Source organism: Alosa pseudoharengus, unplaced genomic scaffold, assembly GCF_046254945.1.
Source record: "Alosa pseudoharengus isolate Yale_2024_CS ecotype anadromous, Long Island Sound unplaced genomic scaffold, YU_APseudo_1.1 YU_APseudo_1.1_scf_8, whole genome shotgun sequence".
NCBI lineage: Eukaryota > Metazoa > Chordata > Actinopteri > Clupeiformes > Clupeidae > Alosa > Alosa pseudoharengus.
This window is the reverse complement of record NW_027468870.1, coordinates 1,906,485-1,918,612: the sequence shown is the minus strand read 5'-3', so window position 1 is coordinate 1,918,612 and position 12,128 is coordinate 1,906,485. Positions and strand designations below refer to the sequence as shown.

General features: G+C 40.3%; 2 protein-coding genes across 5 annotated transcripts in view; one reads left to right on the top strand and one right to left on the bottom strand.

Annotated features, from left to right (window-relative positions):
• The window catches only part of rb1 (retinoblastoma 1), an 80,982-nt gene extending 75,003 nt beyond the window's left edge, over positions 1-5,979 (bottom strand). For both annotated transcript variants that reach the window (XM_076274800.1, XM_076274801.1), the window contains exons 1-4: positions 5,640-5,979; positions 4,943-5,063; positions 4,739-4,842; positions 554-688 (exon numbers count right to left, since the gene is read on the bottom strand). In XM_076274800.1, coding sequence (XP_076130915.1) covers positions 554-688; positions 4,739-4,842; positions 4,943-5,063; positions 5,640-5,755 — 476 coding nt within the window. In that variant the 5' untranslated portion in view covers positions 5,756-5,979. The remainder of the gene's footprint in view (positions 1-553; positions 689-4,738; positions 4,843-4,942; positions 5,064-5,639) is intronic.
• A 681-nt stretch (positions 5,980-6,660) lies between these two features.
• The window catches only part of ccdc61 (coiled-coil domain containing 61), a 16,731-nt gene continuing 11,263 nt past the window's right edge, over positions 6,661-12,128 (top strand). For 2 of the 3 annotated variants that reach the window (XM_076273837.1, XM_076273835.1), the window contains exons 1-4: positions 6,927-7,233; positions 8,054-8,209; positions 8,436-8,518; positions 12,104-12,128. The exon at positions 12,104-12,128 is cut by the window's right edge and continues 136 nt beyond it. In XM_076273837.1, coding sequence (XP_076129952.1) covers positions 8,062-8,209; positions 8,436-8,518; positions 12,104-12,128 — 256 coding nt within the window. In that variant the 5' untranslated portion in view covers positions 6,927-7,233; positions 8,054-8,061. Of the gene's footprint in view, positions 6,735-6,926; positions 7,234-8,053; positions 8,210-8,435; positions 8,519-12,103 lie in introns of those variants that run through there. The other variant, XM_076273836.1, reaches the window with a different exon arrangement.

Genomic DNA, 12,128 nt, shown 5'->3' with positions numbered 1-12,128 from the left:
TAGAACACTGCTCATTAGAACACTGCTCATTAGAACACTGTTCACTGCTCAATAAAACACTGCTCATTAGAACACTGTTCACTGCTCATTAGAACACTGCTCATTAGAACACTGTTCACTGCTCAATAGAACACTGCTCATTAGAACACTGTTCACTGCTCATTAGAACACTGTCTTCATCAATTGAGACAAGACCAGCCTGGGCCAGAGAACCGGGCCTAAGGATATGGTCAGACATAGTTATTTATGGGTTCCATGCTATTTTATACAGTCTGCTTCCATGGCAGAAAAGCTGACTGAATACGCTGACAAACTCACTGCTGCCATCTTAAGGTTGGGAACTGGTATAACTGGACCAGAGTTACTTACACATATCTTCCATCAATCTGAACTTAATACCATAATGTTGGCATCAATGTGACCTCTTTAACACACACACTAATGCACTTCCAGAAAGGCACGAGATAACGAGCTCATAGTTCATATGCACCCAGCGTCCCCCAGCGGCCCCCAGCGTCCCCCAGCGTCCCCCAGCGTCCCCCTCTCGACTCACTTCTCAAAGCGCTGGTAGAGGGCCAGGGACACGTCGTACTTCTTCTCCAGCTTGCTCACAGCAGAATTCACTTTGGAGCTGATGATGTCAATGTTCACGTCCAAGTTCCTCATCACTTCAAGGAACTGCTTCACGCTGCACATGGAAATCGAATTAGAAAAACACATTAACATCCACTGAAATGTCCCTCAATCTCCACTATGCAGCAGCTCTAACTTGAATGTTCTGTTAATTTTAATGTCAGTTTAGCGTGACATGTCCCCCAAACCTAAAGTAAAACAAATCACCTGTAGCCTGGGGAATCACTGTGAAGCTGTCAGATACTGCCAAATGCTAACTTTGAACACTGTTCTCATAGCTGTCAGATACTGCCAAATGCTAACTCTGAACACTGTTCTAATAGCGGATACTGTCAAATGCTAACTCTGAACACTGTTCTCATAGCTGTCAGATACTGCCAAATGCTAACTCTGAACACTGTTCTAATAGCAGATACTGTCAAATGCTAACTCTGAACACTGTTCTCATAGCAGATACTGTCAAATGCTAACTCTGAACACTGTTCTCATAGCAGATACTGTCAAATGCTAACTTAGAAAATGGTTTTCATAGTTTCCATAGCTCATTTTAGCTCATGACTTTTGTGACGTTTTGTCAGAAAACACAACATAGTATTGAGGAGAGACAGGAAACACAACACAGTATTGAGACAGAAAACACAACATAGTATTGTGGAGACGGGACTACTTATGTTTTTTACCAGCAGTTGTATCGTTACACCATTAGTCAAAAACTGCATGCTCAAGGTCATGAAAACTGATGTAATTTCACTGCCTTCTAGCTAGTGTAACCTGCGTTGTGTTGAACCTGCGCAGGTTTAGCCCTGCACACGCCCGGACTCGAACCCGCGAACAGCAGCACCTTGGACCAGGAGGTGAGCGCGCTAACAATTGAGCCAATAGCCCAGGGTACTGGCTCGCATGCCAGCAGCACTCAAGGCGTCGGGGAGTGAGGTTTACCAACGTTCCACAAGCACAGCTAAGCTAGCTGGCATCCGTTACACTAGTTATCTACGGTTAGTTGGCTCACTGATGGCCAAGTAACCAGCTGGCTAAACGATGCTGTTGCATCCCTACGGTTTGAACTCCTCAATTTTAGAACACTCTGTTGGAGCAACGGGCTGATTTCAAGTGGACTAGTTGCAGCCACAATCTTTGGTCTAAACGGAGATTTGGTTAAAGGTTGTATCATCGATTTCAGGCCCAAAAAAGGCCCAAACATAAATGATCACATTCATCTAATCTTTCCTAACGATACGCTAGCTGCCTACCCAATAAGCAGGCCGTCAAAAACACGCGTCTCTGTAGGCAGCCTAGGCTCCGAGATCTGTACACAAAAACAATTGCTACCAACATAGGTTGGCAACCACTCAAAGGCAAAAGGGTCATTCCGTGTGAAATTTGGCAGGTGACCCTCTCCGAAAAAATCACAGGTGTTTGTAGACCAAATCCATGCATAGATCTTAAATAGTATATCTGTATAACTAATCATTGCAAAACTACAGCCCTTTGAAACTTTAAGCATCAAGATGGAGATCAGTGCTTTGTCTCCATGTGATCTGGGAAAGAAGTTGGAAAATGAATGTCATAAAGGAACATATTCAAGAAACAAAGGTATTTCACTTGATGAAGATGACCATGTGTGTTTCCATCACAAGTATTCATAACAAGGTTTGAGGACCTGTGGATCCAAGAGGCATTCGTAAAAAGATGATAGCTCGTTAGTATTGATTTTTCTGCATCTGACAATGCACTGAATTTTAGAAACCCCCTTTTACTTGATATGTTCCTTTATTATATTCGTTTTCCAACTTCTTTCCCAGATGTCCCAGATCTCCAGACATGGAGACAAAGCACTGATCTCCATCTTGATGCTCTTTGTCTATGTATCACAGAGGACTGCATCCCATGCATATGACGATGGATATAGACTTTGCCTAACCAGCTGGCTAGTAATTATTAAAGTGCTCACATAGGCACTGATAGGTTGAAGATGGTGTAGAAAACTCATTACAAAGATGGTAATTATGCTAAATCCTCTTGCTGCATGTATGATGACCAGTCAGTCTTATGTGTGTATAATTTACTTGATCAGTTTATTTTCTCTAGATAAGATCTATGTATGAGTAGTATGTTGTTAATATTGCAATAATTATTTGGAGAAATTCAACTATGAACCATAAACTGTGTGTTTAGATTGGATATGTGCAGCAAACAAGTGACTCTCTTACTCTTCCATTGACTTCCATTGCAAAGTGGTACTGCAGATAAAGTACAAATTCAGTGGATTTAAGTAGAAGTATATTTTTTGATCCCGTGAGGGAAATTCGGTCTCTGCATTTATCCCAATCCGTGAATTAGTGAAACACACAAACAGCACACAGTGAACACACAGTGAGGTGAAGCACACACTAATCCCGACGCAGTGAGCTGCCTGCTACAGCGGCGCTCGGGGAGCAGTGAGGGGTTAGGTGCCTTGCTCAAGGGCACTTCCGCCGTTTCTACTGGTCGGAAAATATTTGTAAACAATATTTGTAAAAAATCTTATATCAATGAAGAAACTCAGCAACAAGCCCAAATTTTGGGCAGATGTTCCTCACATACAGAATTATATAAAATGAGAAGATGAAAACGGCTTTTTTTTTTTTTAAAAAAAAGCCCAATTTAATAAAAATGCTCTGACAATATGATAATGATAACAACCAAAGGTTATGCATGGACAAGACCTTTTAATCCATATATGAGTGGGGGAAAAATCTGATGAATTTGTGTCACATACTTTTTGAATGAGAAGCCCTCAAAGGTGGTGATGTTTTTTCACATAATGAATTTATAGCCATTTTCAGAGCTTTGCAGAGGGGGAATTACACAAGATACACCTGATTTGATTGGATTGTTTAATTCAACAGGAAAATGTACTTCTATTCACATAGTTTCACTAATGTGTGTGAAATATCAAAAGAGCCAATAATGTTGGAAGTTGAACAAAAAGGATTGTTCACCACGATGCTTAAAATGACTTGAAACTTCAAAGGGCTGTAGTTTTGGAACCATTAGTGATACATATATACTATTTAAGATTTATGCATAGGTTTGGTCTACAAACACCTGTGATTTTTTTCAGATTTTTTGGGAGAGGGTGACCTGCCAGCCACTGGGTGATTTGACACGGAATGACCCAAAACAAAGTGTTTCAACCAATAACCGACGAGATGCGTGTTTAGGAGTTTCAATTGCAGGGGAGGGAGTAGCGAGCTAGCTCTCTGTTTTGTTTGAACATCAACAGAAGTGAGGTATCCCCGCTATCGCTGATACAACTTCTAAAGCTTTTCCACCATCAGTGTTATGATCTGTAGAAGTGACAGACGGCCTTCATATCTTTCCGTCATTGTTTTCTAAATTTCCATCATTGACGAAAAATATTCGGTTAACGCAGCCTCTGCTCCGGAGACCCAGATTCTCGACCGGGTGGGGTCACTACTCTCTCCCTTCACTACAAAGCCATTCAAACCATTCAACCCATTTCTTAACGGGCTATTTGACGTCTTTAGAACACTAAACATATCTGAGGTGTCAAATGTTGAGTTACTCCAGTCTAGATTTTTTGACGTTAATCACTCCTATGATGTATTGCTATTGTCTATCCAAAGTAAAATGCCCGTTTTGAAGTTACCCGATGGTTAAATAACCAAAAATCTGATTGTTTGCACATCCAAATGGGCGGTGACATACATCTGTGACGCGAGTTTGTGTGAAAAAATACAGACCATTTCCACAATTATGAACATACAAACACAACAGCCATTACAAAACACAAAAACAATATTGGAAAATACATTTCACAATTATAAACCAAGCCATATCAATCTCATGGCAGTAAAGCAGTACAAGTACAAAATCTTACAATGGTCCTTTAAACAGACCTTATGCACTACCCACAGTGCTACAAATGGCAAAAACGCATTTTAACCCATTCACTTGTAGCTGAGTGTCTAATATTGTGAAACTGACACATTTAAACACATCACCATGGTGCATCTGTCAATGTCACTATAACTGAAGGAAAGACAATAACATTTTGTTTACTTGACCTGACATACATGTAAAAGTTAAAAGTAGTTCTTACTTGAGGCCAGCAGCTTTCTGCACTTCTGTGAAGTTGGGGCTCAAGACATCCATGTCTATTCCAGCCACGAACAGACAGGCTGCCCACATCTTTTTGTTTGTGTCCTACAAGTGTAAAACAGCATTAGACGTTTACACACTGCTACAGCTGTAAGTGGTTACAATGTTAATGAGTCTTAAAGCTGTGAAGTGGATCAAAACATACGGGCATTTTCTCCGTGGATTCCGAAACTTTCTTCCATATTGACCAGGCGTGATTACAGAGTGAATTTGTCACCTGGAGATCTTTGCAAAGGCTGACGAAATCCACTTCTTTGTCTCTATGCCTGGAGGAATACACCACGGAAAAACAACATACCATGACGTTAAAGCACGGGGTGGGGGGTATGGGTATTTAAACGTGAAACCGAGCTAAGCCATACACAGCTTTCATAAAATTAACAAAAATTATTTAAGAGAGATTAAGATAAATATGACAGCCAAACGTGATAGCTAGTAAATACAACTGAATATCGTTAATATAGCTGGCTAGTAGCAAGCTAGCAATGGCACATTTGCCTTCTTAATAATGCCTGGATAACAGCTAACGTTATCGCAGTGACGTTAACGTTAATGCATATTTTGCATCTCAACGAGAAACGTTTAAAAGCAGACAAGGGAGTTCTCTGTGGTGTTGGTATATTTATATATACATTCAAACCAGAGCATCTATCCATAAAGTTTAACTTCGTGAACGATTATTTAGCTTGCCACAGTCGTCCACGAGCTACATAACGATGCTAGCATGCTAGCGAGCGCTGAAGTAAAAAACAGAATCCGGTGGGACCTTGACAGGACATTCATAACATGGCTTACTAGTATCCATCAAAGATACTATGTCAGACGAGTGAAACAGTACTTACTTAGGCGTGGACACAACAGAGTCATCTGAATTCTTGCTTGGAGACTTTACATTATCTGAACTGGTGACGTTTTGTTTTATTTCCTTGTTCTGTGGCGTCCGCTTCTTAGGAGGCATATTCGTACTATTAATGTTAGATTAAAACAGATGGTTCCTGAATATATTCAGCACTTTATCATACTAGCCGTGAAGCAGAATGTCTGTAGCTGTTTCAATGGAAATGTTGCAGCAGTTGTTGTTGTTGTTGTTGTTGTCTTTGTTGTTGTATGGCGATATTACTAAAGCTGTAAGACACACTGCGTCCTAAAAAACTCTAGTAGTTGTAACACTGAATCCGGAGAATATTCAGCTGATGTCAAACCGCGGGAAAAACGAGAAACGAAACTTCCGTCTTGTGTTCGTCACTTCCGTCGACAAGGTGGCTACGTTCACAGTTCATCACACAGTTGAACATCAGTCATTCGAGCTAAACGCACTGGACATTGAGTTTTTGTTCTTCTAGTTTATTTACGCTGTGAGGGTTGTAAAATACATGGGGAATTCGCAGTTAGGTGTTATTCATAAAATAATGCTGGTCTTAAAAAAACGTTTTCCCTCATTATATTATATCTATTTTGCTACTTGGCTATCATGGATATTTGGTACAGCCCGTTCTATACAGTCTATGTTACAACCATTCAAAGGAATATCAAAGGAGAAGCTACAGTTTCAAAACACAAAATCATCTGTAGGTTAACTTAACTAGCTCTACCTCAGTATCCCCAACCAGAATAGAAACAATCAGAAAATGTTTAATTTTCTCTCAAATGAAGGTAGAACATTATGATGATTATTCTGCTCCATTCTTAGCCGTTCTAATCTGAGCAGAACCATAAAAATTTAACCCATAGACTGTTCTATATACACAGTCTATGACTGAACCAAATAGCAGCATGAATAGAACATGTTTTTCTTGAACGCTCCCCTAACCAGCTGCGTCCCTTGGCAACAAGCGGTGAACTGCCTGAACTGTTAAAACCTATTTTATATAGTTTATGGTTAAAACTGACTTAAGGTCAAACGTGACCATCCATTGCTTCGTCCTTTGCACCGCAAGGTAAACTAAAAAAATCTGACATTTGGACTTTTCGGGATTTTGTAGCAGTGGGCTTGTTACAGTGGGCGTTATTAAAAGATTGGCAGGTAGAGCTGACAATGGCATTACCGCTAATGGGGTACGGCTGGCCAATGTATTCACTTGGCATTCTTTGGGGGGCGGTAGTTTTAAAATTCCCGGTTATTGAACCGCTGCTGCCTATCGTGTAGTTAGCTAACGTTAACCGTCATAGCCAGCCGCTGAGATATGTTTTCTGCCTTAAAGGACTGTAACATGACTTATTTTGAAAAGGATATCAAGTTGTATTGGCTATAAAATTAGCTAACGTTTGCTGGGCACCACGTTCCGTACTAGATTCTACATTTCAACTGAGAGGCTAGCTTCCTATCACAAGATTACAGCGACACTGAACAATTACAATTAACGTTATTTCATCTATAAACTCAATGTTACGTTAGTCAGTTAGCAGAGGTTAATACGCATCATTGCACTTAATCAGGTACGTATGGCGACTGGGCAAATTAACGTTATATCGAGAGCGATACAGATAATCTGGCTGGTTATATTAGGGATGTTGGCAAATCGTGCATCATCCATATAGCTGCTACTATCGTTGTTGAACAGTTTGTGTTTGAGATCCTCTCATCAAAACACTGGCTTAACGTTAGGTCAGCTAGGATGGCTAGCTAACGTTCCCGTTAGCTGATGTGTACCAGTGTGTTAAATCGCTAGCAGTAGCGTTTGAGCTGATGAAATAAAACCCCAGGACAAGTAGGAATTAGTTTGCAAACCAAGACAATGGTAACTGCAATAACGTTATGGTTATCTGATTGTCAGTTAACTGTCATTTGTGTTATGCATACAGCTTACCGACCTGGGATCATTGAGAGCACATTGCTAGCCAGTTAACATCTGAGGTTTAATGTTATCTGTTTTGTTTTCTAATGTTTTGACATTGAACACGGTAGAGGGCATCGTACACGCTTCATTCTTTGTTGTGAAGAGCTCACAGATAGTGTGATCACTTGTAGGCATCTTAGCGCAAAATGCCTGACGTTAACCGTTAGCTTGCTTCTGCTTTTCTTGACGTTTTATGCCAAACGACAGCTGGTTGTTTAGCGTACTTATTTGAGTTAAATCTTAATCATTTGTACATCATAAATGTAACATTAGATAGTTTGTATTCACTTTTTGACTTAATGGATATTCATGACTGGGGTCATCGCTCTTTAGTGATGCCTTTACCATCTGAAATGGAATGGCGTTGTCTTTTACTGTCTATGGTTGTGTCAGGTTACTATTGTCTTATCGGTTCCCAGGAATAGCCATGGAAGTGGGAACTGTCGTGCAGGAAGAGATGAAATTTCGCGGAGTGGAATTCTCCATAAAGACGGAGCTGGAGGAAGGCTTGCTGACGGTGGAGATTTCGGACGTTATGACAGCTGACCAGTGGCGAGGGGAGTTTGATCCTGCCTGTAAGTGAAGACCGTTCAATAAATTAATACAATACCTTACGGCTACTGATCATGCATGGGGCACTTTCAAATTTAGGCCTTTCTGATTCTTACGAATAGTGCTTGGTAAATTATTCATTGGTGTGAGGATATATAAATTTTCTAACGTTGCCAGATTCTTTTTTGATCCAGTGCCCTTCCTTGTGCACATTGTGATGTGCAAAATGGGTTTTTCTCTCATTATCAGATATTGAGGACCTCACGCGCAAGACGGGCAATTTCAAACAGTTTCCCATCTTCTGTAGCATGCTGGAATCTGCAGTCAGCAAGGTTGGTTTAGAAGGAGATAGACACTGACAGACTGATTTACATCAGGGGTGGAGCCAGACATTTGAAACATTGGGGGCTTAGCCCAGTGTCACACACAGGAAAGCTAGGGGGGTCCGGGGGCATGCACCCCCTGCAGAAAATGTTGAAAAATAACCCCTTAAATAATGACTTCTAGTGAATTCTGTGTAAACTAATGGACACATTGAGACTTTAAAAATGTGAGACTCAAGGTATATCTGACTGGCACTTTGGGTCTTTCAAAAGGGGTCTATAGGCATAGCCTATCTGATCAGCAGGCACTTATGGTTATGGTTATGGATTTAGCAGACGCCTTTGTCCAAAGCGACATATAAATACAAAACAACATAATAATATTTAAAAATGACCAGGGAACAGATTAAAATCTAGGTCAAATATAGTAAGGAGAATAGTTGTAGTACACAATAATATCAATTCAATCAATAGCCTAATAAAAAAAGCAATGTAAAAAAGGGGAAAGGCAATAATAAAACAATAATGTCAATTCAATCAATAATATAAAAACAATAACATGCTAAGACTACATTAAGGAGAATATCAATAATAAACAATAATGTCAAATTAATTAACAGCCCAATTAAAATAAAACAACATTATATAAACCATAACACATAAGCGCTTAAACAACTAAGTATATGTTGAATAGGAATGTCTTTAGACCCCTCTTAAACGACCCAAAACTACCACAGGAACGGAGAGCACTGGGCAGTTCATTCCACCAACATGGAACCACTGAAGAAAAGAGTCTGGAATTAGACCCAGTTTTTATGACTGGTCGACACAACATACGCTCACCAGAAGACCGCAGTGGGCGGTTGGGGATGTAAGGCTTGATTATTGAATTAAAATAACTAGGAGCAGATCTAGTTAGTGTCCTATAGGCCAAAGTGAGAGATTTAAATTTAATTCTGGCTACTATAGGGAGCCAATGGAGAGTAACTAGGAGAGGAGTTACATGTGTCCTCTTTGGCTGATTGAAGACCAGGCGTGCTCCAGCATTTTGAATCAGCTGTAATGATCTTGTTACACAAGCGGGTAAGCCAGCTAATAGTGAATTACAATAGTCCAGCTTAGAGATGACCATGGTCTGAACAAGAAGTTGTGTGGAATCTTGTGTCAGATAAGGTCTGATCTTCCTAATGTTGTAAAGCATAAACCGGCATGATTTTGCAATAGAAGCTATATGCTCAGAGAAGTTAAGTCGGTCATCAATTACAACGCCCAAGTTTCGTGCCGATCTAGTTGGGGTCAGTGAAGTTGAGTCAAGCTGGATGTTAATCTGTTGGGGAATAGCTGTTTTAGCTGGAAACACCAAAAACTCTGTTTTTGAGAGATTAAGCTGAAGGTGCCGATCTTTCATCCAGGCTGAAATATCCTTAAGGCATGCAGAAATCCGGTGGGAAACACTAGAGTCATCAGGTGGGAAAGACAGGTAAAGTTGAGTGTCGTCTGCATAACAGTGATAGTCAAATCCATGGGAGCGAATGGTATCACCTAAGGAAGTGGTGTAAATAGAGAAAAGCAAGGGTCCTAATACTGATCCCTGAGGCACACCTGTGGTGAGGGCATGAGACTTAGATACCTGTCCCTGCCAAGACACGTTGAAAGAACGCCCTTTAAGGTAAGATTCAAACCAGTCAAGAGCTTTTCCAGAAATTCCCAGTTCAGATAGTATAGATAGGAGAATGTCATGGTTAACAGTATCAAAGGCTGCAGATAAATCTAGTAGAATTAATACTGATGACTGAGCAGAGGACTTAGCTACTCTCAATGCTTCAGTCACAGACAGAAGAGCAGTTTCAGTAGAATGACCACTCTTGAAACCAGACTGCATAGGGTCTAGTAGATTATTCTGATGAAGAAAGTCACAAACTTGCTTGAAGACCACTTTCTCCAAAACCTTTGACAAGAAAGGAAGAAGGGAGACAGGTCTGTAGTTCTTCACCTCAGTTGGATTAAGTGCACTTTTCTTTAGCAGAGGTGTAACCCTAGCCTGTTTAAAAGAATAAGGAACTATTCCAGAACTGAGAGAAGCATTAAATACATGTGTGACTGCTGGTAGAACAGCGGGTGAGATAGACTGTAGAAGAGTGGACGGGACAGGATCTAATGGGCATGTTGTTGGACGACATCGCTGAAGCAATTGAGAGACTGCTTCCTCATCAAGAGGAGAGAAAGAGTCAAATGATGGGGTCATACTAACACAAGGCAAAGCCCTCCTTATAGGAGCATCAAACTGAGCACTTATTTTAGCAACTTAGTTAATTAAGCGTTTTTTATTAGTTATGGTTTGTATATTATAGGTTAGTATACTATGCTGAGATAACCCTGATGGGATGCTACCTTGTCTCAATACATTTTTACTTTGAACTCTGGCAAGCCTTATGGTCAGGTTTAGCACAGCCCCACACATTGTGAACCCACTTTTTATAATGTTCAATGGAACACATTAATTCAGGGATTGAAGCTCATTTTTCAAAATTTTCAGTGCTTTACATAAGGGGACTAATTCAGTTGGGGAGGGGTGGGATACATATACATTTTACAAACTGAAATCACATTTTCCTTATAGGCCTTACAGGCGTCAATGAGAGAACACTTACACTTACATGATTTTGGTTTCGATTTTCTAATTGGAGTAAGTCTTTGTGACAACACGTCATGATACATTTGATAATGTTTGATCGTTGTTTTGGTACTATGAAGCATCTTTTACGTAATTAATGCGGACTCTAGAAAGTGAAAGTAGCCTAACCTAGGCCTATGCGCTGTGTCTGAGCTGTCTGTGCACGTCCGCAATTGATTACGTTCCTCAAATAGAACACATCAATCTCATGGTATTGTTTGCCCTAAAATGCATGAAACATGCAAATTTAAAATCCCGCCGGTAGCCACGTTACATCTCCGTTTCATATTCGCCTAGGCTACTAGCCTACAATAAATTAATTGAACAAACTCAACTGACAACAGGTAAATCTACTGATTCGGTCATTGAGACTCTATGAATACAGTACAACAAACTATGTCTCTTTTTGAAGTTTATTTTTGTATTCCGGGGTACAGTAGCCTAATTGCCTAATGTCTTGACAATAGTTTTTCTTACCGCTTGCTGTTTAAACTGACTGCGCCGCTCTGAACTTTCCTGCCAGGTTTATGACGTAAACCGCTACATCTTGGTTCTGGCATTGCCTAAACTCATCGTGTGGGAAATCAGATTATCTGTCAATAATGGACTTTGAAAATAAGGGATAGCCTATTTGCTCAGTAATAGTAGCCTACATTTTGTAACATTTATAGAGAAACCAAGGGAAAGTTAAATTAGAAATTAGAATCGTTGGAAATTGAAAACACATACAAAAAAAGATTCGGGGCTTGAGCCCCCGAAGCCACCCCCTCGCTCCGCCAATGATTTACATGACTCTGTACGGTACATATTTTGACACATATGAATGAATGTACACAGTCCCGCTACTGCTTCTAGTCCTCATTGGGTTCTGTGGTTCTTGGTCAAAGTTCTGATTAAAACCCAAACTGTGTTTCCTTCAGAGAAGTGAGGCGGTGGCGCTGGACC